Source organism: Engystomops pustulosus, chromosome 7 (assembly GCF_040894005.1).
Source record: "Engystomops pustulosus chromosome 7, aEngPut4.maternal, whole genome shotgun sequence".
Classification (NCBI taxonomy): domain Eukaryota; kingdom Metazoa; phylum Chordata; class Amphibia; order Anura; family Leptodactylidae; genus Engystomops; species Engystomops pustulosus.
In genome coordinates, this window is record NC_092417.1 from 134,348,150 (window position 1) to 134,373,864 (window position 25,715).

The 25,715-nt window shown below is 39.8% G+C and overlaps 1 protein-coding gene across 4 annotated transcripts in view; it reads right to left on the reverse strand.

The window, feature by feature from the left end:
* Positions 1 to 25,715, reverse strand: part of PC (pyruvate carboxylase) — a 325,659-nt gene that overhangs the window by 115,973 nt on the left and 183,971 nt on the right. For all 4 annotated transcript variants that reach the window (XM_072117868.1, XM_072117869.1, XM_072117871.1 and 1 more), the window contains one exon: positions 16,900 to 17,062. In XM_072117868.1, the coding sequence (XP_071973969.1) occupies positions 16,900 to 17,062 (163 nt within the window). The remainder of the gene's footprint in view (positions 1 to 16,899; positions 17,063 to 25,715) is intronic.

Genomic DNA, 25,715 nt, shown 5'->3' on the forward strand with positions numbered 1-25,715 from the left:
CCTATGAAGGCGCATGCACCATCGCACGCTTGGTGCGCCGAAGCTGATTCAGATATAAACATTAAGAAGTGTTTAAACCGCGATACAGTGGTTTAGGACAATAACGAAAGTAAGCTGCACCAGACATGTATAGTATTAAGAAAAAACCCAGCAACAATTAAACACAGATTACCGTATTTAAAGAATATGGGTAGTGGAAAACATTGGATTAAATGTTACTTGATTGTTGCTACCCAGGAAAGGCCATGACTATTTTATTGGTGGAGACCAACACCACAAATGCCACCTATCCACAGAATATGTGTCTCAAGGTCTGTAGGGAACCATAATGCGTTCCTATCCTATGCCCTTGTAAAGACGCGTTTGCATTAAAAACATCTATAATGTTTGATATATCAGATATGTCACACATACTATTTAGGCATGTTACTGTTAATTATAGTTACCATAATTACTATTGCACTAGCAGAGAAATGCACATCTGAATGAGAACATGAAGAATCTAAAGCCTCTACAGGCAGCTCACATTTACACTCACTCAGAATACATTTATGGGGAGTACAAGAGATAGCGGCCTTTGCTAAATACAGGATAGTACAATTGCTTTCCCATTTGCATAGCAGATATTCTTTCCACCCACTCTCAGCATTACAGGCTAGAATGTCATCCACTCTGTCATTAGTCTAATGAGTTCATTAGAAATTATCTGTACGGGGGAGGAATGCTCCAGTGATCCCACTCTTAGACATCCATATAAGCCACCATCCTGCCACAGGCACTTTTGGACATTGTGCTCTGACCTTTTATGGCACGCAGGAGAAACAAATGGTTTTGTGGCTTGGAGGGACTGTTGAACTTTTCATGTCTATTTTGTGGGGTCTTTTTTGAAAAGTGCAGAGCCATGTCAGACCAATTTATTTCAGATTATTGCCAATATCAAATGTGGACAGTGTTCCCCAAGTGAGAATCAATGAAACCCAAGCCGTTTGTAGAACTAGAGCAGGAGTTCTGCAAAGACTGGAAGAAGTGCTGACTAGCTGGTAGACATAATGTAATATGCCACAATCAGAGGAACTAAAAGATAAGATGGTTACACAGCCTGCACTGTCTTTTATAACTTTTAGCATATTTAAGAATTTTGCACAACAACAATATGATAACAGTACTGCAAGGTATGTCACATTGCCAAAAATTTACAGGACAATGTTAAAGGACATCTACTACATTGGTTCAGTGCTTGTTAAATCAAGTACACTTAAATGCTGGCATGTGCCACCTCCTAATAGATTAGTTTTTGAGAAAGATTACCTAGATTATGCAAATGAGCCTCAGGGGTTCCTGTCTATGTCAAAGGAGCCCCTTCCTGCTCGGTTGTCTGATAATTAGTCATGCCTCCATTCGGGGAGGGAGGAAATGGGCAGAAACTGCAAATGGAGGCGTAGATAGTTAGAATATGAAGTGTCCAGAGCACCAATACCCTATTACTGTTGCATGAACTGATCACCAGGGTTATAGTAGGCAGTATAGTATTTATTATCTCCCCTATATTTATGCAAGTACAATATAAAACACAATGCTAAATTGGAAAATACTAAATTAAAAATTCAAATACATAAAAAAATATACATCAAAAAGTGAATAAAATATACAAAGAAAAAAAGTTTTTGTTTCTTTTTAAATCAGAAAAGCCTGTAAACCAACCTACGTCTTCCACAAACTTCAGTGGATATATCCGCCATGGAGTGTCTCTATAGGGAAATGTCTCTGTAGAGGAGTGTTCACACTGATCGTGCCCAAATGGCAACGTTAGATGGAATTTGTATATCAGAGTATCTCTAAGTATGTAACCAGATACATGTGTAGAATATTTTCATGATTAATAAGTGCTCTGAATAAATTCCTGAGCTGGTGCTCGGTACTTACAGCTTACCCCTGCCATTCTAAATGGTAGGTTTCCTTTAAGGGTAGGTCAACATTTGTTTGACATTTCAACAACAACGCATGTTGCAAATTCTGCAAATTTTTGCAAGCAAGTGCTGTTTTTCAGTGGATTTAAAGATTTCACCCTCCACTCTATTGGACTTGTTAATGGCAAACAAATGGGAGTTCAATTGTCTCCATTTTTCCTTAGTGTTATTTCATGGTATGGTGTATGACCAGTATAAAGTTATAATACCCATATATCTTATGGGCAATGCACAAAACAGAGACTAATGCTTTTGAATGGCTGCACCCACAAGCACAAGGTCATGCAATAGTTAATTCTGAGACCCATATCTTCCTCAATAATAAGAGTAAATAATAAATAAATGGAAGGTGGTGATGGTAATAGGCACTTCTAGGGAAGATGAAAAGACTCCTAGTTGACACGCCTGATAAATAAATGATATCATAAAGGAGAACAGCAGCTCCTTCACTGCAGCCTGAAACAATAAAAGAGGCATTCCGAATATTCTTTTTTATGGGCCAGGAACGCGCCCGGCTATTTATAAAGTGTCAGTTTGTGTGCTCTTTATACACCATAGAAGAGAGATAAAAGTAAAAAAAACTGTCTGTGTGTACATAAGGGAAAGTGAAGAGGCAATCAAAAAGGGATTGAAGGTATCAAAACTTTCCAGGACTATTCAAAGGGCCTCAATAGAGCTAGTTTACATGGTAGACCAGTTATCCCGTAGAGTAAATAGTAGGGTGCACAGGGGTTGGAACAAAAAAAAAAGTGTAATAAATCAAAGGAATATGTTCAAAGGCTAGAGATCCAGGAGATTCATGATCTTCCGGAATTATGACATGAATTCTAATACAAGGACGAGGCAGCAGCAAACCAGAAGAAATCACATCCATGATACAACAGTGGAAGATATGCACAGTAACACAGGGAAGAAAAAATAGCAGGCAACTGCGTCTCTTCTGCGCTAACGGTACACCTTGACAAACGCCAAGTCTGCAGCTTCACTTGGTGGTGCACTCCGGGGATACATGAAAGTCAATATAGGACAGAAACATCCAAATAAAGAAGAGAAGACGGGTCACTCACCAGTACGTTAAAGTTTATTGTAGCCGACAGGAGCAGGTAGAGAGGTGCCGGACACACCACAAACGATGGACCGTTTCGCAAAGGAAGCGATTTCTCAGGTCTGTGACCTGAGAAAGCGCTTCCTGCGTGAAACGGTCCGTTTTTTTGTGGCGTGTCCAGTACCTCTCTACCTGCTCCTGTCGGCTACAATACACTTTCACGTACGTACTTCTTTATTTGGAGGACAGTGGAAGATACGGCTATAAGTTTCCAACCACTTCAATTATTTCCTGGTACTTGACCTGGTACCGTCCAAGGGAACAGGATGGTTCTAATCAGAGCCCCATCCAGGAGAATCCACAGGTTCTACAAGACACCAATGTTATGCAATGGGAGGGTTTTCATTACAGCATGATATTCTGTAGAATTACCAGTTGTGTAGGGATTATCTGACATTTATTAACAATTTTTGATTGGTTATACAATTCCGGCAATAGGATTCCCTCATTGTATGATACAACATGTTTTGTACATTTGGCTGTATGGAACACTTGACAGTACCATTTCATTATATACTAGCACAGGTCGCCATTTGACATTGATGATAAAGTAATGACACTAGTGACAATGGACAGAAAGAAAGTCCAAATGACATTCCTATGCCTTTTATAAAATTTATGGCACTCTTCTTCTATGTACTGATGACTTACCACTTGTATGTGCTTTTCATGCACTGCACAAGGCAAGAAAACCATATGGAATTAAAAATACATCAGACCCTACTGTCTTTGTTGAAGCATAAACATTCAATAAAACAGGATACTGACAGTATACAGTGTGGAGGAATAATGAGTATATGTAGGTCAATATTTACCAGGAAATTAGTAAATCTGTCAAGATCTAAAAGAAAAAAAATAACTTAAATAATATTGTTGAAGTTAGGTTTTTTGATTCATGACAATCTCACCCAGAAATACTCTCTTTTTACAGTAAGAGTTACTATTTAGATCTAAATCTTAAAGGGGTTTGTTCATAAAAAAAAAGTCCCAAGTCCCAATTTTAACCCCCAAGTGATTTTTACACAATAAAGATAAATTTTCAGCCAGCAAATTCATTGACGTTTTAGCTCCTATCAGTGATGGTCAGTGTGTATATTCCCAGAGTGTGGATGGGGACTCTCTAAGAAGATACTTCATCATTTATCTGTGCTGTGAGATGTTGTGTGCGCACAATATACCTAGATTATTAAGTTACAACTCTACACTTTTATTTAGCTTCTGAGCATTCAGAAGTATCTGACACAGAAAAAGAGAGAGGAGACAGATCAGAGATGAGAGATCCATGAGATGGATATAAAACACAATGACACACTCAGCTCTTCTAGCTCACCTATAACACACACAGAGTCAGCTCTGCTTTTTACCCCCCCTCCCATATAAAGACCTTATCTTGCCTGTAGCTAGTAGTCTAGCCTCTGCACACTGCTGCTTGCTGGCAGGAAGTGCCTGTGTCGGAGCTGGTCTTGCAATGCATGGGGGGGGGGGGCAGAACTATATCCATGCAGACAGGAGAAGCTATTCAGGAGAAGAATCTGGCCCTAGTCAGAAGATTTACAGTTGGATTCAGCGCCAACAAAAATTGTAAACACTAGGACTGGAGCTGTCTAGGACTAGGAATTGTGCCCTGGAGCTGGAGAGGGTTCCACGGAGACCCACAAAAATGATAAGGGGTATGAAGGGTCTCAGTTATGAGGAAAGATTAAAACAACTAGATTTAGCTAGTCTGGAAAAGAGACTACTACGAGGGACATGATTAATTTATATAAACATATGAATGGTCCTTACAAAAAATATGGTGGTAACTTGTTTCAGATTAAATCAAATCAAAAGACAAGGGGGTACTGTCTCCATCTGGCAACATCAAGGTTTAATCACCAGAGGCGACAGGGCTTTTTTACTATGAGAACTGTGAATCTGTGGAATAGCCTGTCTCAGGCGCTGGTCACAGCAGGGACAGCAGAGAGCTTCAAGAAGGGTGTAGATGCCTTTTTACACCTAAATGACATTGATGGTTATGTTATATAGAATTGCTTCCCTTAAATCTCTTCCGCATCCAATCCCCTCCTTTCCTTGGTTGAACTTGATGGACAAGTGTCTTTTTTCAACCTTATAAACTATGATACAGGTTGGAAATACTGTATTTTTCTTAATTACAGTGAATTAGAGAATGTGTTATTTTGTTGTTCTGAGTATATTTAAGAATCTCTTCTTCATGGAAATAGCCCTTTAAATATTGTAATAGACAGGGTACAAAGGAAGTACCTCTATTACAAAAATATTCAGACTCACTATACATCAAACTGGTTAGTCATCTAACTTTTCAAAATGTGATGTGTTAAAGCACTACTAAATCTGTGTATTTCAGAGGTCTACTGCATCCAGAAACGATTTTGCTGTGTCTATTGTCTGATTTGCAGGTAATGTATTGTGCAGTATTATAGATCTGACTGATAACATGTAAATAAATTATGAGTGCAAGAGAGAGAAAATCTAAACTGGTCAAGACTGGACTGAAATTTTATGCTTGAAAAGTGAGAAGTAGGAAGGTAAAATAAGGTAAAGTGTAGGAGAAAATATCAAGGAATTACAGTGATGGAGAGAGAAAATTAATAGTGTAAGATAACTGCTTAAGGGGAAAAGGACTCAATTCCAGGTGCAGATTTTTGTTTTCCGTTCAAAACAACTCCACCCATAAATGACCATTAAAAGCCTTTTTACACTTGTCATTACAAGGGCTTATTCTTCACTATTACTGTGCTTCAAAAATTAGACAGGTGTTTGGTCCCTGCAATCTGGGCACTTTACGGTCTCCAAGAGAGACAAAAGGATACTCAAAGTTTATTGTACATTTAAAAGTGGTATATAAGCAGGGTAAATGAATAGCACAAAGAAAAAAAAATTAATTAATTAAAAAACCATACAAAACTCTACATAGCAAGCATAGAAAACTGAAAAACGTACAGAAAGTTTATCAGTATGTATCCCTTAACCATACAAACAATAACCTCTTATTAAACCCTAAGAGGTCATGTGTTATCATAAAAGAGACCAAATTTGTTACTATTAGGAAGTTCTCATCAACATAGTCTATGTACATACTGTAATACTACTAATAGTAATGATATTAACAGCTGCCTCCAACTCCACTTCTGTTCTCTCATTTTTTGGATACAATCTGGAAATGTAAAGGTATATGACGGGACTAAAGACCACTGATGTACTTCTAGATTTTATAATTGGAGAAGTAGGCAGCTTTCCATAATGTAAATATATATCATTCTCAGACAATATCCCAGTTGCAGAAACAAATGAATCCTTTTGGCCATATCTAGCACAGCAACACTGTACGAAAAAACCATGCGTTGCAAGTTACAATATCACTTCAGAGTCACTATACAAGGAAAGACATTGATGGAGCCATAGCAACTGTTGCCGAGATCCCTTCATTCTGAGAATGTCAGTGATAAGCCACTTATGGTACATCCTAGGGATATGCCTACACGTTGTATGTTGGAAAAGCCCTTGAAATACTACAAGCTGTGATAAAGAGTGACATATTAACACGCTCCTCAACACTTCTACTGCAAAACATCCCAGATTTACAGCTACACAGCCTTGTATTACCTCCGGCAGCATCCAAAACTGCATGCCAATAAGTTGTCTGATAATGTCTCACTTATTTCAAAATGCTTTAAAGCTCAAATGATGAAATATTCTGCAAACCTCCTGAGGAACGGACGTGCCAAAAGAAGATCCTATTTGAAGGTCAGGAGGAGCGCTGCCAGGGTCGATAAAGTGCTACCCAGATCCCGTCATTAATTATTCCTTAATGGCCTATTTACTGGAGCCTCCACTCCATCCCCATATTGTCAGTAGGCACTTTGTCCCGGCTGTTAATTGGAGACTCAATACAATTGCTGACTTTATTCTCAGCTGAAGACGCTACATGAACAATACATCAGACATTACTCTTTGGGCAGACTACGTAAAGAAGAGATACACACAGCAATAATGTGCAGAGCGGAGCACAGGGCAAAACAAAGATGTAGGTCACCCATAACAATAAATCTCAAGTATATAGCATTTATACATTCCAAATAGTACAGAAAATACATTGATCTGTCAAACTAAGGCCTCAAGCACGCAACCATATGTTTTTGTCCCCTGTAAATACCTTTGTATTTTGGGCGTAAATACAGTACGTTTTTCACCCACCTGAGACCATATGGCACCGTATCCATACCATATCCGTATAAAATACACAGTGGGCTGGCAAATGATAGATATCTGACTATTGATGGCAGAATGCACCTCCCACTGGTTCTGGATACTGAAAATATATATGGATACAACCCGTATTTTAAACATTCCCAAAGACTTCTCTGGGGCTTATGGAATAAAAACACATGAGAACATAAAACATGATTTATAGTTTTTTTACGTCTCAAAAATGGTAAGGTGCCCAACACGGCCATTCAATGTATTGCACATTAAAATAAATGGGGTTGTATGCTACACATATATACACTCACCGGCCACTTTATTAGGTACACCTGTCCAACTGCTCGTTAACACTTAATTTCTAATCAGCCAATCACATGGCGGCAACTCAGTGCATTTAGGCATGTAGACATGGTCAAGACAATCTCCTGCAGTTCAAACCGAGCATCAGTATGGGGAAGAAAGGGGATTTGAGTGCCTTTGAACGTGGCGTGGTTGTTGGTGCCAGAAGGGCTGGTCTGAGTATTTCCGAAACTGCTGATCTACTGGGATTTTCACACACAACCATCTCTAGGGTTTACAGAGAATGGTCCGAAAAATAAAAAACATCCAGTGAGCAGCAGTTCTGTGGGCAGAAATGCCTTGTTGATGCCAGAGGAGAATGGGCAGACTAGTTCGAGCTGATGGAAAGGCAACAGTGACTCAAATTGCCACCCGTTACAACCAAGGTAGGCAGAAGAGCATCTCTGAACGCACAGTACGTCGAACTTTGAGGCAGATGGGCTACAGCAGCAGAAGACCACACCGGGTGCCACTGCTTTCAGCTAAGACCAGGAAACTGAGGCTACAATTTGCACAAGCTCATCGAAATTGGACAGTAGAAGATTGGAAAAACGTTGCCTGGTCTGATGAGTCTCGATTTCTGCTGCGACATTCGGATGGTAGGGTCAGAATTTGGCGTCAACAACATGAAAGCATGGATCCATCCTGCCTTGTATCAACGGTTCAGGCTAGTGGTGGTGGTGTCATGGTGTGGGGAATATTTTCTTGCCACTCTTTGGGCCCCTTGGTACCAATTGAGCATTGTTGCAACGCCACAGCCTACCTGAGTATTGTTGCTGACCATGTCCATCCCTTTATGACCACAATGTACCCAACATCTGATGGCTACTTTCAGCAGGATAATGCGCCATGTCATAAAGCCGGAATCCTCTCAGACTGGTTTCTTGAACATGACAATGAGTACACTGTATTCAAATGGCCTCCACAGTCACCAGATCTCAATCCAATAGAGCATCTTTGGGATGTGGTGGAACGGGAGATTCGCATCATGGATGTGCAGCTGACAAATCTGCGGCAACTGTGTGATGCCATCATGTCAATATGGACCAAAATCTCTGAGGAATGCTTCTAGCACCTTGTTGAATCTATGCTACGAAGAATTGAGGCAGTTCTGAAGGCAAAAGTGGGTCCAACCCGTTACTAGCATGGTGTACCTAATAAAGTGGCCGGTGAGTGCACGTCTGTTTTTATACATATGCATGCATGAGGCCTTAGGATAGAAAATATAGTATCTGGTTCTTTACAATATGCACTCGTAATTGTAAACCGTTTTTTGTTCAACTTGCCGGGATTTCTTACTTATCCAGACAGACCTTACAAAATAAAGTATATCTATAGGCCAATGCTGTTCCATCAAATAGGCTAAATGACTGGAGGCTCTCTCACTCTGGCCGGCTGCACACAAACGCGTTCAGTCCATGGACTTATCTGTACGCTGCTCCAATCCCATGGAATAAACACCTTACACAGAACGGGAGTCTTTGCGTCATATAGAAATATTATTCATTATCATCCCTGTCTGCCGGCCAACATGGAGCACAGGTACTGCAATCTACAGTTCAGGTCCTGCCATAAACACAAAAAAATATTGTCACACTATATAACAAGTCTCATGCAGGTTTGACGGAATATTGTGAATAATGTATATTTTTGTGTAAAATTAATTTGAAATTGGCCCCTTCTCTGCTCCACCTTATCAAGTGCCTTGCACAAGATGAAAGTCTTTAGGTTATAAGGAATTGTTATTAATGAGACAAAGAAAACTCCAGAGAATTTTTTCCTAGATGACAAGAAAGCCAGGAGAGTGACTGCTTTGTGAGGAAATTGTGAAATCCTTTCTTGGCATTAAAAAATGTGCCAAAGAGAAGGAGATGTAATCCACAGCAGATAAACAGATGCTGCCATCGCTTCCTCATTATGCCTCCGCAGTTCAGAGAAATGAAACATATTCTTGGCCGATTTGTATAAAAGGGAACCTGTCATAGTAAGGTGGCAAGCTATACCCATCCTGAATGCTATTATTTTTGGATTTGATGCTTACCCTACTTTAATTGAACCAATTAGGAACGGCAGTAAGAAAACTATGTCATTAGGTTTATATCTTCATTGAATGTCTGACTGCATCTTGGCTGACAACCTAATACACTAATTCATCCAACATCACTAACGCGGCTTTTGTGCATGTACTGAATATCCAATGCATTATTAAAATCCCGTCTACCAGTTTGAAACAAAAACTGCAACTGTCTGAACAGGGCCTTTTTTTGAAACTACCAAACACATCATACTGAATCAGACAAATAATATCTCAAAAGGGTAGTAACAGGCAAACATGGATAGATGCTTTAACTTCATCTAACCACTTTACCAATCTGACTGCACCGACGCCACTAACCTAGTCTAAATCCCCTCACACACTGCACTAATCTCAAGTTTTTATTATCCAGTTGTTCAGTCCACTTACAGTATTATAAAATTTGAACTGTACTAACCAAACTTAACAATTACACCTCCCGAAAACGACGAGGCTGTACCTAGAGGTCCAGCAGACTGGAGGAAAGCACGTATCCAGGCAAATTTATTGATGAACTCTTAAAAAAACAAAAAATAAAAAAGACAATATATCTAGACAGTAATATTACTGCAATGCAAAGAGGAAGACAGGATAAAAGTGACAGCGGACCAGTCTGCAAGAATGGAAGAGACACCAGAGGAGCCCATATGAATCGCTCTAGCTCTGAAGACTCGCATAATAAAGAGTCCAACTTGAATATGTCACCTAAAGATTTCAGGCAGCTAGCAAAGGCTTTTGTTAGAGAATTAGCACCAAAACTGAGCAATATTGTGGACGAGGCAATCCATAATAGCTTCTATCATCGTCTGAACTAAAGGAGCAACAGACAGGCCTGGAGCAACTGGAACTAAGGGTCACAACCTTGGAAGAGGAGATTGAGCACCTACATGCAAAAATTTAATAAAAGTTTAATTGACAAGAATGAGGATCTGGAAAATAGGTCAAGAAGGAACAACATACAAATAGGCAGTGACACAGTACAGAACTTAAAACTATTGAACTTTCTGTACGCTTGAAATCAAGGCTTCAGTATGTGTAGAAAGAGCTCACCAGATTGGGCCACTACACCAAGGACAGGAAAACAAATCAAGAACAGTGATAGCAAAACTACTCAATTACCGGGGCAGTCTGGCCGACTATATACCGGGGCAGGCCGGCTGGGAGGTTTATAGACTGAACTTCTCCTCGGTCCTCAATAAAGTAAATGAGGAATTGAAGAGATGGACAGACCTACCACTACCTTAGGCAAATAGATGCTGCCTGCTGAATATATTACCAAAATTCCTATATCAAATACAAAATCTACCCATTAGACAAACTTTTTATGGAGGAAAAAACTCATTGGATCTCACTTGCTAAGGCTGAGGGCAGTGGTTAGTAGGGAAAGACAAAATAAACAAAACAAACAAAAAATACAAACTTATAAGCTATCCAATATAAGAACTTTCCTGCACAATTCTTGAGCATTTTTTGCTGAATGACAACATTATAATGTGGAGGAATATGCAAAAAATTTGTATATATAATGTATAAATGCAATCTACCCCAAAACAGATATTTTGAATCATGTCCTTTTTGTTCACAACATTGGAACAGTGGAAAAAGTGTGAAAATGCCCATTGAAAAGAATGCATCAATAAGGGAACAGTGAAAAATCACTGAAGCAAGGAAGAGAATACAAATCTATGCATGTCCATAAGCCAAAATGGCTTCAGTGAAAAATCACTGATGTGAAAAAAAAAAAAAACAACACTATGGATTCCCTGTAACAAGTAGTAAGCCAATTACTAATACAGGGTAAGACAAGACATGTAATAAATCTAGAGCAGCCCTATACGTATGAGACATCTGTAACTACATTAGGCACAGGCACTGCCTTGTAATCATTGGAAAGACCATTGCCAGGGAAACTATGACCACGCCTTATCGGCAACAAACAAAAGGATTGTGGAGTTGAATTTCAACTTGCCTAATCTTTATACACTCACCGGCCACTTTATTAGGTACACCTGTCCAACTGCTCGTTAACACTTAATTTCTAATCAGCCAATCACATGGCGGCAACCCCGTGCATTTAGGCATGTAGACATGGTCAAGACAATCTCCTGCAGTTCAAACCGAGCATCAGTATGGGGAAGAAAGGGGATTTGCGTGCCTTTGAACGTGGCATGGTTGTTGGTGCCAGAAGGGCTGGTCTGAGTATTTCAGAAACTGCTAATCTACTGGGATTTTCACGCACAACCATCTCTAGGGTTTACAAAGAATGGTCAGAAAAAGAAAAAACATCCAGTGAGCGGCAGTTCTGTGGGCGTAAATGCCTTGTTGATGCCAGAGGAGAATGGGCAGACTGGTTCGAGCTGATAGAAAGGCAACAGTGACTCAAATCGCCACCCGTTACAACCAAGGTAGGCAGAAGAGCATCTCTGAACGCACAGTACGTCGAACTTTGAGGCAGATGGGCTAGAGCAGCAGCAGACCACACCGTGTGCGACTCCTTTCAGCTAAGAACAGGAAACTGAGGCTACAATTTGCACAAGCTCATTGAAATTGGACAGTAGAAGATTGGAAAAACGTTGCCTGGTCTGATGAATCTCGATTTCTGCTGCGACATTCGGATGGTAGGGTCAGAATTTGGCGTCAACAACATGAAAGCATGGATCCATCCCGCCTTGTATCAACGGTTCAGGCTGGTGGTGGTGGTGGTGTCATGGTGTGGGGAATATTTTCTTGGCACTCTTTGGGCCTCTTGGTACCAATTGAGCATCGTTGCAACACCACAGCCTACCCGAGTATTGTTGCTGACCATGTCCATCCCTTTATGACCACAATGTACCCAACATCTAATGGCTACTTTCAGCAGGATAATGCGCCATGTCATAAAGCTGGAATCATCTCAGACTGGATTCTTGAACATGACAATGAGTTCACTGTATTCAAATGGCCTCCACAGTCACCAGATCTCAATCCAATAGAGCATCTTTGGGATGTGGTGGAACGGGAGATTCGCATCATGGATGTGCAGCCGACAAATCTGCGGCAACTGTGTGATGCCATCATGTCAATATGGACCAAAATCTCTGAGGAATGCTTCTAGCACCTTGTTGAATCTATGCCACGAAGAATTGAGGCAGTTCTGAAGGCAAAAGGGGGTCCAACCCGTTACTAGCATGGTGTAATAAAGTGGCCGGTGAGTGTATATCCTTATATTTTCTGGGGGTCAGGGGAGGGTGCAAAGGCCCCGTGCACATTACATGGTCAGCTGATTTGGTCTAATGTTCATTAGATTCCCGCAATTTACTCACTTGATTCTATCAACCACCATATTGGTCTAAAAAGACTGACATTTATAAATGCTTTTTGTTTTAAAGGGGTTTCCTGATGTATAAAAATTGGTGGATCATCCATGCATAGGTCCAAAAAATTCCAAATTTCCTCTCTTGTGTAGAAGGCCTCATACACTGACTTGTCTTATGTTCAGCATGAGATGCATTCAATCATTGTCAATTTGGCTCTTGTACAAATAAAAAAAAAAATGTTCCTAAGTGGGACAAAAACATGTTGGCAGAGATGCTGACATCTGGAATGGGCCTGTGGGTTACTCGAGGGACAGACAAGTCAACATTACAGGCTTGTTATCAACTGATGCAGAGTGATTAGTGATTCAGATCGAACAAAACGCCAACCAATTCACGTCTCATATGGACGTTACAATAATGCTTTCATCATGTAAACTCCCGCTCACACTTTCAGATTAACAATTTACAATGCCATTTAAGCATTGCTGGAATTTCTGTATCCCTGAAAAACTGCTAATTATTCACAAGGACGACTAGACAGACTCATTTGCAGGCTGAACTTTGTTACATAAAAGGCCAGATACCCAAGACTTGTGTAAAAAAGTGTTAATTGTTTGATTCTATTGTACAGGAAAGAGGGGAAAAAACATCCCCCACTCACCTAATAAAGGATTAAAAAAAAAACTCAAAACAATAGAACCACTAATAATAAGTACCATAAGCAGTATAAAAACAATATGATATTTCCAAAGGAAATAATTAAACCTAAAAAAAGTTAGTCATTCTCTATTGTCATTTCAATATAATTTAACAAACCCTCTATAGTTACCCTTCACTACTATGTGACTAACCTGAATGCCTTTACACTTTTTATCCATACACATACATACTGGCTTCTGGCAAGTCCATGCAGTATTTTAATAAATTGGTACCTATTTTTATTTTTACCAATAGCTGCTGCACTTCCCACCCTATACTTGTACTCGAGTCCAATTGTTTGTGGTAACATTAGGTGCCTCTGTTTATATTAGGGCCAGCTTATACTTGAGTATATTCAGTAATGGGAAAGAAACAAAGTCTTAAAATGCTTATTGTGAAGTGGGAGTGGTTATCAAGTTTAATAAAATGCTGTTATATTTTCTGCATTCAAAACAAATTACACCGTTTCCCGGATCACAAGACACCAGTAGGGAGTTTGTTAATGAACTGCCAAGCGCAAACTGCACCGAACCCAGAGAGAATAATAAGGCCAATATATCAGCATCTTCTTCATACATGGTATTCGCTCCAATTGTTTTTCTCTTATTACATTTTTTACTTAAGCAATAGAAGCCAAGTGGATAATAATGAGAAATTAGTTTATTTTGATAAATCTAAATATCCTATCCTTAATTATAAATAATTGAAATAAATTATATTCTATAAATTATAGAAAATTTAGTATTTTAACAATTTATTCTAGTTAAGTTTTTCTATAAAATTGGAGCAGAAAGACCAACTTATTCTGCAACATTTTGCCAAAATTCAACACAGTTCAAATTTTAACAGTGTCTGATAAACAAAGAAAACCAATTGTGCGTTTGATCCCTATAACCTTCAAGTTGCAGTCATCTACAGACTCCCAGGTCCTGCCACTGGCTTCATTGATCACTAACATCTGGCTTCTTCACTTTCTCTCCTCTGACATCCCCTCCATCAACATGGGTGACCAAGATACCCATCAATATAGCGTATTCTGCTACCTCTAAACTCCTCTCTTTTACCACCTCCTTTGGCCTTTCATAGTGGTCCTGCACCGCCACTCACAAGGAGGGCCATATGCTAGACTTTCACTTTCCTCCGTTCTCCATCCAACCTTTCTCATATTACCTTCCTCTTCGACCACAACTTACTTACCTTTTCAAGCACTCTGGCCCAAACCACTCCTGCAGACCACAAGTCCATACACCCATGTAGAAATCTCGAACATCCTTAGAAACACTCCAAAGTCTTTTTTCAATATACCCATGCAAGGAGGTAGAAAATGCTGCCCCCTTCTATAACACCAAAATTACCTTGGCCCTGGACTCTATAGCTCTCCTCACTCTCACTAGACCTGAACAACCCAATTGGCAACCCTGGCACACCAACCTTACAAAACATTTGAGACAAAGTGCCAGGAGTACTGAACGGCGTTGGAAGAAATCCTTCTCTAAAAAAGACCTACCGTATTTTTCGGCCTATAAGGCGCACTGGAGTATAAGGCGCACCTCTAATAAATGCCTGCTAAGACATCTAGGTTCATATATAAGGCGCACTGGAGTATAAGGCGCAGGATCAAATGCAGTACCTAAAAATGACCAGCAGGTGGCAGACCTGTGCACAGTTCAAGCAGCTACACTTCCCGGGAAACTTGTCTTCAGCGTGTCAGAGAGCTCCGATCTCAGAGGTATGGGCTGCTGGGGGTTAATGCAGGGTGATGCAGCAGGGGTTAAGCGGTCTCCCTTTGCCCCTTCTCCTTCCCTCCTCAGCCAGGGTGTTATTCCTGTGGGGTTCCCTGGGGCTCCTTCTCTTTCCCCTGTTACAGGGCTGTCAGGTATGGGGGATTGGTTACGGATGATGATGATTGCCTCGTGCTCGGCACTATGGCAGCTCCGGTCTCTCAGTGCTAGGGGAGGGCAGGATGGGCACAATGTTAGTTGTGGTGCCAGGGCACTTCAGGAGCTAGGGACCCTGTATACTGTGTGGGAAGGTGCAGGAAATTTCTGGGGATGGAGCTATTAAACACTGGTAACTGTACAGTACATCTTGTCTGTAGTACATTTCTGTATAAGTTCATATATAAGGCGCACTGGCCTATAAGGCGCACCTTTGATTTCTGAGAAAATTAAAGGATTTTTGGTGCGCCTTATAGGCCGAAAAATACGGTACTGTCATGCAAGCACCTACAAACCTGTACTTATATTTGTTAAACAGAATTAATTCATAAATTTTACATCTTCCATATCTCACAATCAAAGACAATTATTTTCTACTTTTCTACAACAGTATATTATAAAAACCTTTGCCTAGCTGTACTAAGCAGAAATAAGCAATTCTCTTATTTACTTTAATTAGCTTTCTGAAGGTGTTTAGCTGCTAGAAGAGGTTTAATCTTGTCCCCCCAGGCTAATCTCTATTTGCCATGCTTCCAGGGAACCACAGGAAGCCATTTAGAACAGCTATAGACTACAGGAGGCCTGTTGGAAGGGGCAGTAGTAGAAGAGTGCAAGAAAATAGGACTCATCACATGATTCAGATTGCCCAATTACAAACATGCTATCCTGATTCATATGAAAGCCCTGAATGCTGTGGCCACAGGGCCCTAAGCTGATGTCACAACCAGGAAGTCCTGCCAACTTCATGAATAGATGAATATGATTTTATAAGAAATGATGACATCATTGTAATTGTTGTCAAAGGCTCTCTCTAGCTGTGCTAAACTTTTTTTTTATTAGCAACTTTACAGTTATGCTTTAACTCCCAACTCTGTTCTCCAGCATCTACACCAACCTGTCAACTCTACTGAGGATTTCTCCTCACACTTCAAAACCAATAAAACCTGGCTTCTTCATCTTCCCTCCTATATAGATTGCGATCCTTCAGAAACAGGGTCCTTCTACGTTTTTCAGATCTCTGTAGTTTTTATATCGTGTACTTGCATTTGTTCTTGTCGTAATGTAATGAATGTGAATCCCTTACTGATTGTACAGCACTGTGGAATTAATGGTGCTTTATAAGGTCAATAAAATAAATAATGACGATAACAATAAAACTTAAAATATTGTTCACCACAAGTGCTGTGCTATATTTTGATTAATTTAGCACAGATTCCAAACACCAAGTCTAGTATTAATCCGGCCCATAAATTCCTACCTCAATTCTACCAGTGTCAGGCTGGAATCCACGAGCAGGATCTTCAGTAGTGACTCTGCACTGTATGGCACATCCATTGATACGGATATTTTCCTGCCTTAGGCCAAGCTCAGGCAAACTTTTTCCTTCTGCAACATGAATCTGGGCATGAACCAAGTCAACGCTGAAAGAAAACACAGAAACATTCAATTTAATTCTCATTAACTTCATGATGTTAAATCAATGATGTTAGATCAGACTATCAATACTATGATACTATGTTAGCAGTGGGAGAAAGAACTGGGAGGTATCAATTTCATGTTTAACATGACACTGGCGAGACACTGGCCCATACAAGAAATACCCTTACTCAGAACCATTGCAGGTACAGTATTCTCAAAAAAAAAAAAAAAAAAACAGGACAGGACAGAAATTGGGGTGTAGTGTCACAGAGGGGGATACCTTCTGGCTTCTCCCTGCCTGCCTTGGCTGACAGCTTTTCCTTTAGGCAAACAGCGAGGCCTGCCAATCAAGCTGAATCAGGGAGAAAGAAGCTGGCAGGGATGTGCACCAGGACATTTCTTCTGATCCCTGGCCCATTTTTAAGTAATGTTTTCTCAGAAACACGCTGCGTCTTAGAATAAAGAATAGTTGTTTGTAAAGAGAAAGCCTGTCAGGACTTTGTGCTGCCTGTGGTTTAGGTATCATAATTTCCCAACAAACTCCCTAGATTCAGGAATTTCTCAGGTAACGAAAAAGATAGAAAAACTTTGTTTTACACATTTTTGCAGGTGAAATGCCGATATGTATAGCAGATACCGTATATTCCGGCGTATAAGATGACTTTTGAAGACAGAAAAATCTTCTGTCTTGTCTGGGGTCGTCTTATACGCCGGTAATCCCGACCTCCCGCCGTGTATTCACGGCGGCGGTCGGGTCCCGGTGCATGGAGAGGGCTCACGGGCTGAGCCCTCTCCATAGCCGGTACGTCTTTGCTGCATATTGCAGCAAAGGCTTACCAGTAACACCCGCGATCGGTGCTAGCACCGATCGCTTGTGTTTTCACAGCGTTGTATACTATGCTGTATACTACTGGGGGCTGTGCTGTAATGGTAATGTTGTTGTTGTATGCCTTATGTTTATGAGCGACAGTTTTCCTGCTATATACCTGCATGTCATAAGAATTTAAATTAAAAAAAGGACCATGTTAAATTCAAATCTGTTTTTTTTTAAATTTTTACCTGTGTTTTGTATGCGTTGGAAAAGGGGTAGTCTTATAGAGTTTAAGATATATTCGCCGTATATTTTAAACAGGAAAGTAGGGGGGTCGTCTTATACACCAGGTCGTCTTATACGCCGGAATATACGGTAATTCTGATAATGCTCCTAATGACTGAGTGTTTTTTAGTATATATCAAGGGTGATAACATACATTTATATTGGCTGACTTCAGGAACAAGACAGAAAAGATTCCCAAAAAAGGCTCCGTTACTTCAGCTTTAGAGAAAAGACAACCACCACCTAACATCGGAGAGGGAATTGTTTTTCAACACTTGTGGATGATAACACACCACAATCCATTAAAATGCCATAGAAACTTTACACAGATTACCCAAAATTGTCGATTCCACACAATACCTGCATGCAAGTCCACAGACAGAGCTCTCAGCTTGAAATATTCTTATTTGTCAATTTAGCCTGCTGAGTGCTACATAAAATACTCCACAATATGATCACATGTCATGCTGCCGTCTGCTACCTGTTCTGCCTCAGATAGAAGCACAGAAGTAAAGGCCATGCTTTGCAAGATGTAACGGAGTCATACTGTGTAGTTCTGGAGCTTTCTAAGAAGTCTAGGTTTATGCATGGGGAACATAAAGACTGAGGGACAGATTTTCTTATATAATACATGTGGCATAATATAATACAGAACGTAAAGTATAGTACAGGTGGCATATATTATGCTGTGGGATACTAGTGGCATACATGGCGTATAATAAAAATCTCTAACATCCATCCAATCTAGCCTCAACTCTGATGCCTACATAATCCATCTCTCCTTGCTTCTCCTCTCTACTGGTTACCCATTGCATTGCAAAATCAATTTAAAATACTAACCATGACTTACAAAGCTGTCCATAACCTGTCTTCTGCATAGATCTCTGAACAAATGAGCCAATACCTCCTCAAACAATCTCAGTTCCTCCCTGAACTTAAAGCTTTGCGCTATTACCAGCTGCTCTTTTCACAACAGTCTCCAGGACTTCTCATCCCTCATACTCTCAACTAAAATGTGCCAAACCTTTAAAATGTAACCTTAAAACCCAACTATTTAGGATTGCCTACAATATAAGTGGAGTGCTACGCTCCTTTACCCGGTGTCTCCATCCAACCTCCCATATAGATTGTGAGCCCTCACAGATCCTCCTTTCACATGTTCCAGACCACTGTAGTTTTGGATTTGTACTTGCATTTGTTCTAGACTTCATAGTATCATCGTTCATACGGTTGAAAAAAGCCACATTTCCATCAAGTTCAACCAAGGAAAGTAGGGGATTTGGAGAAGAAAGGTATTTAGGGGAAACATTTCTATATAACATAGCCATCAATGTTATTTAGGTGTAAAAAGGCATCTAGACCCTTCTTGAAGCTCTCTGCTGTCCCTGCTGTGACCAGCTCCTGAGGCAGGCTATTCCACAGATTTACAGTTCTTATAGTAAAAAAAGCCTGGTCTCTGTTGACTAAACCTTGTTTTGTCCTGAACGAGACAGTGCCCCCTTGCCTTTTGATTTGATTTAACCTGGAACAACTTTTCACCATATTTTTTGTATGGACCATTCATATATTTATATAAATTAATCATGTCCCCTCGTAGTCATTTCTTTTCCAGACTAAATAAATCTAGTAGTTTTAATCTTTCCTCATAACCGAGCCCCTCCTATACCCCTTATTTTTGTGACTCTTTGTTGAACCCTCTCCAGCTCCAGGACATCCTTTTTATGGACCGGTGCCCAGAACTGAATGGCATATTCCAGGTGAGGCAGAACCAATGCCTAGTACAGTGGTAATATTACATCCCTATCACGAGAGTCCATACCACTATTGATGCACAGCAAAATTTTGCTGGCTTTAGAGGCAGACGATTGACATTGCATGCTGTTATTTAACCCCTTCCCGACATTTGACGTACTATTACTGCATGGCGGGAGGTGCGTTCCCGCAAAATGCGGTAATAGTACGTCATGCTTCTGGCGCCGGCTCCAGAACGGAGCCCGCGCCAGAAGCTGTGGGTGTCGGCTATATATTATAGCCGACACCCGCCTCTAACACCCGCGATCGGAGATTTCTAACATGCGAAGCATGCTCAGTGTGTTACATTACACAGTGTAATACATCTGTATTACACTGTGTAATGTGAAGAAGAGCTTGAACAAGTGATCAGTGGATCACTTGTTCAAGCTAACCTGTAAAAGTTAATAAAAAAAGTTAAAAACACTACATAAAATCATTTTTTTAATAAAAAGAATTAAATAAAGTCCCCTAAACACAAATATTCCCTATACACATGCAATAAAGTGAAAAAAAACACAAAATCGCCAAAAACCCCCACATATTTGGTATCGCCGCGTCCGTAACAATCCGTACAATAACTCAGAAACATTTTTGGACCCGCTCGGTGAACGCCGTAAAAACAAAACCCGTAAAACACGCCAAAAATGTACATTTTTCATAAAATCTCTACACAAAAATGTTCTAAAAAGTGATCAAAAAAAGTTATGTGCGCCAAAATGGTACCACTGAAAAGAACAACTCAACTCGTAAAAAATAAGCCCAAAACTAGCTCTGTCAACCAAAAAATATTAAAGTTACGTCTCCGAAAAGATGGCGATGCAAAAACAAATGAGATTTCCTCTATATTAGTTTTTATCCAGTAAAATTGTAAAAATAAATGAAAAACTGTATAAATGAGGCATCACCATAATCATAATCACCTATAGAATAAAGATAATATAGTATTTTTAGTGTACGGTGTGCGACCCCCAAAAAATATGAAAAAAAAGTAAACCAAAATTGACAATTTTCTTTTCACCCATACATTCAAGAGTTAATAAAATCTCATCAATAAGCTAATGACCCACGAAAATGAATTTGTAAAGTGCATCTCATGTCGAAAAAATAAGCCCTTATATGTCCAAATTGCCAAAAAAATAAAGATTGTATAGCCAATAAAAAGTGAAAATGCATAATCTGCTCTGAATGGCGCAGCTTCCCTTCGATGCCCTGGCGTGTCCCCATACAGCAGGTTACCACCACATATGGGGTATTGTTATACGCGCTAGGGATTGGGTATCAAATTTTGTGGAGCGTTTTGGTATTTTATTCACTGAGAATTTGTAAATTTTTTGAAAAACACATTCATTTAGCCAAAAAAGTTTACTTTCAAAATTGTATCCGATTTTGTTTTAACCCCTGTAAAACAATTAAAGGGTTAATAAACTTCATAAAAGTTGTTTTACGTACGTTGAGGGGTGTAGTTTCTATAATGGGGTAATTTATGGGGTTTTACTTTTATTTAGGCCTCTCAAAGTGATTTGAAACCAGAGCAGGTCCCTCAATAGCAGGATTTTGCGTTTTTTATGAAAATGTGAAAAATCGCACCTAACGTTCAAAGGCCTATAACATCCTACAAAAATAAGAGGATGCCTACAAAACCATATCCACATAAATTAGACATTTAGTGAATGTTAGTTATTACATTTTTTTGCGGTTATGACTATGTATGGAAAAAGTAGAACATTTTGAAGTTTGAAAATCAAGAATTTTTCCAAATTTTCACCAAATATCTGATTTTCTCATAAATAAATGCAAAACATAACACCAAAATTTTTCAACTAACATGAAGTACAAAGCATCACGAGAAAACAATTTTAAAATCACTTGTATATGTTAAAGCGTTCCGAAGTTCTAACCATTTATAGTGACACAGGGCAGATTTAAAAAAATGGGCCGTGTCAGGAAGGTGAAAAGTGGCTTCAGCGTTAAGGGGTTAATTTATGATCTACTAGTCACCCAGGCCCATCTCAACAAGGGACTCTCCCAGATTTACTCCACTGAGGACATATGTTGCCTGTAGATTATTAGCCTCAGGTACATAACCTTACATTTACCCACATTGAACCTCATTTTCCAAGTGGATGACCAAACATTCAGTTTGTCCAAGTCACCCTGCAGCCTATGAACATCCTCCATAGACTGTATTACACTACACAGCTTGGTGTCATCTGCAAAAATAGACACAGTGCTATTAATTCCTACCTATATATCATTAATAAATATATTAAATAGTAGTGGGCCAAACACAGAACCCTGGGGTACACCACTCATAAATGGTGACCATTCTGACAATGTAATTTATGTGAACCCCTTATTAAATTGTACAGCGCCATGGAATTAATGGCGCTCTATAAATAAGCAATAACATATATAAAGTAGCAGAGCCAACAACTACCTACATTTGTTTTGTCACGTTTCTTTAAAGCCTCCTTCCCAATAAAACAGTATTATACAGGAAACTTAATTAGCTTTTCAAACCAGCCTTTTTGGTTTACCAGCATTTTGTTATATCAGGGAAATTCAAGTTCTAATCTTTCTGCAAATGAGCTCTTTGGGGGAGAGTTATCAGCAGTGTGAGGTAAAACTGTTCTGGATTTGCTAGGTATCCAGAGATTCCCAGGTCATCAAAATACTGAGGTTGGCTTAGAGGATAGTACAAAACATGGCAGGCCTATGCGGGTGTATATGAAATGCATGAAACCCCAAAGAGGTGACTTGGTGCCACTGTTTTAATAATATATCATTTTTTCAGGTGCGGTTTCAAAATTAAAATAGAAAGAAACAGTATAGGGCCATGGGCAGACCTATACAATGACATGTTTAAAGATTCCATATGCTTCCATTAGGAATTCTGAGTAACTGAGAAGTAATTCCAGGTATTATTGCTTACAATACACAGGTGACTACTATAGTAACACATTAAGGCAGCCTCTGCACATTATCTTCAGATGCTAATAGTTTCAAGGATACAATTGAGTTTAATGGAGCTGAGCATATTACCTATGTAGCGTCATTTGATCACATTGTGAGACCCTGGTTCGCGTGATATGCCATTGCATGAGCAGTGAAAGGGTTAATGCAAAGCAATACATTACAATTAAAAGAGAAGCAAGAAACTGCTTGTACCAGTCAAAGATGGCCACCCTCATGCCAGCAGCCATTAGCTCTGCCACATCAGGCATAGGCCCTGAGGGAGACATCAGATAAAGGCTGATAGCTTTGTAATCATGACAAAAACTCAACGGGGTGGAAGAATAGAGGCCTATACAAGGGTGAGGCCTCAATTATAGTGTCAACACATCGTCTGTTTGTTTTCCCTACTAGCAATGTCTAACAATATATGCATAAGCAATGAAATACTGTAAAACAGTGTCACAGGAGTGTGAGGAAACAACATATGCATTATTGTTTGTCCTATACAGCAAAACATATCATGTATAAGTCTACCAAATCCTAGTATCACACGTCTAGCAGAAAGATTACCATAAACTCAAAGGATTCTTCACCGAACAATCTGATGAATAACTAAAGAAGTTGTATGAGAAAATTCACATTATGCAAAACAGTTTACAGTGTGTATACACAATCCATCTCCCTGTCTCATATATCATCACCCTGGATGCATTAAGCCCCATACTAGATGTGTGAAGAAGTAACAGATTTTCTATTTTTATCTGGTTTATTGAATAATGTTGCCCGATATCATATGGAATGTGCTCCCATGCATTTTTCCTCACAGATGATATAGGTCTACATAGCTTCTTTAAAGGAGAAAGTCAATATTTTATTCATTTCACACATAAAATGTTCACTGTGTCACGTGATAAGTAGTCAGAACTCAAATTGTGTAAGCCTACCTCATCCTGCTCCTCACCATACAAAGAGATTCTTTGAAGAGATCAACCAGTTAAAAAAAAACAAAACAACAACCTAGAAATACTCACCTACGCTCCTCCATCATGATCCCAGCACTGTCTTTCTCCAAGCTTGACACGCCAGGATCACCTAGAAAAGAAGCCTATTATCAGCAGCACGAAGTATGGGGACAAGATGTCCGGCGCTCCGGCTTGCCAATTATGCATGCCTCCACACCAGCCTCTCCCATTCTGTTGTGAATTCACGCCTCTCACGATGTGATGGCATTCATTAGCAGCCCGAAGCACCAAACATCTAGTCCCCATGCTGCTAATTAGAACTTTCTTTTCTAGGTGATCCTGGCATGTCAAGCTTAGCGAAAGATAGTACTGGGATCAAAATGAAGGGGAGTGGAGTTAAAGGGGTATTCCGGGAATATGAACGTCTGACACAAAAACCCATGATCATATAAATAAATGAATACAACAATACTCTGTCAGTCACAAAACGGAGCTTAAATAGTTTGATTTTCAAAATGTATGGCCTCTCTAAAGTAGGTGGAGTTATCACCAAGATGGCCGCCACTGGAAACTACAAGTTCCATGATCCTTTAGTTCTCAGTAACTCCTCCTACCTCTTATGCTCTGCTCCCAGTGATGGTGTAACAGGTTTTCTTACTCTGTTACCATAGTAATGATATGTAAGCATCACATCACCATACTAGTCACACTGGATGCACTGCAACCAACTGACTACAGCCAAACAGTGATGATCACATGACCGGCCCAGGCAGGTGCAGGACATGTGATGTGGACATGTGACCAGCGGCCATCTTCTGTCCTGTGTCTGCTCTGCAACGGACCGCGAGGAGGAAATTAACGGACTGATTAAAGGGCCAGTAGCATTTTAATCCTTCATTACAGTCTATGTCAGCAGCATTTTCTGCTAAGGGAAGCAAAATTTTAAATAACTAATTACATATAAGCTTATATTTTAAGTACCCATTTGTATATGAATTATGCAGATTCCTGGAAGACCCCTTTAAAGTATTTCTAGGTTTTGATAACTGGCCGATTTCCTTGAAAAAAATAAATTTTTTTTTGTCAAATAAATGTGCATGATCAAGCATGATAAGTGACACTTACTCAGAGGGCACTGTGGTAATAGCTTTATATGTGTCTATATTGCATATCATTACTCTTAAAACTATGCTAATGAGCCAGAAAGGTACTGGGGTGAATTACCTCACCCTACTCCCTCTGTACTTACCTGCTGTAATCATAAGAGCTGAGCAAGCTTCAACACACTGTGGGATGGGGGAAGTTCTCCTTGCACACTAACAGCCTGCGACACTACAGCACAGAGGAGGTCTAATAACAACCCCCAAACCCTTCTGTTGATTTTAGAAGTGTGGAGCCTATGGATAACAAAGATAAGAAGATTACCACAGTCACCTTGCCTGGATCTATGAGTAAGTGACCCAGGATTATCATACTTGATTTTGATGGAAGATTTCTTTTAAAGGGGTTGTCCAGGTTCTACTATGCAACCATGTAAAGAGTCACCAGAATGCTAACACAGCACGTCCTTAGGTTTTACATTTCCAAGCACAATATTTGAAAAGAGAACATGCAATCGGCTACCAGAACCCGATGTCTTGCATTAAAACAATGCAAGACGACGAGTTCTGGTTATCGATCGTTTGCGTTTCCATAGAAACGTATACGCGACTGGGCCAAGGCCCATCTCCTAGCAGTATGTGTGACTGCACCCTAAATGAGTTTCAAGGAGTAGTTGAGAAACTGTCACAGCTGAAACTGATCACACTGTTACGATTTGACACTTGGCTTATGTGAAACTGGTCGGGG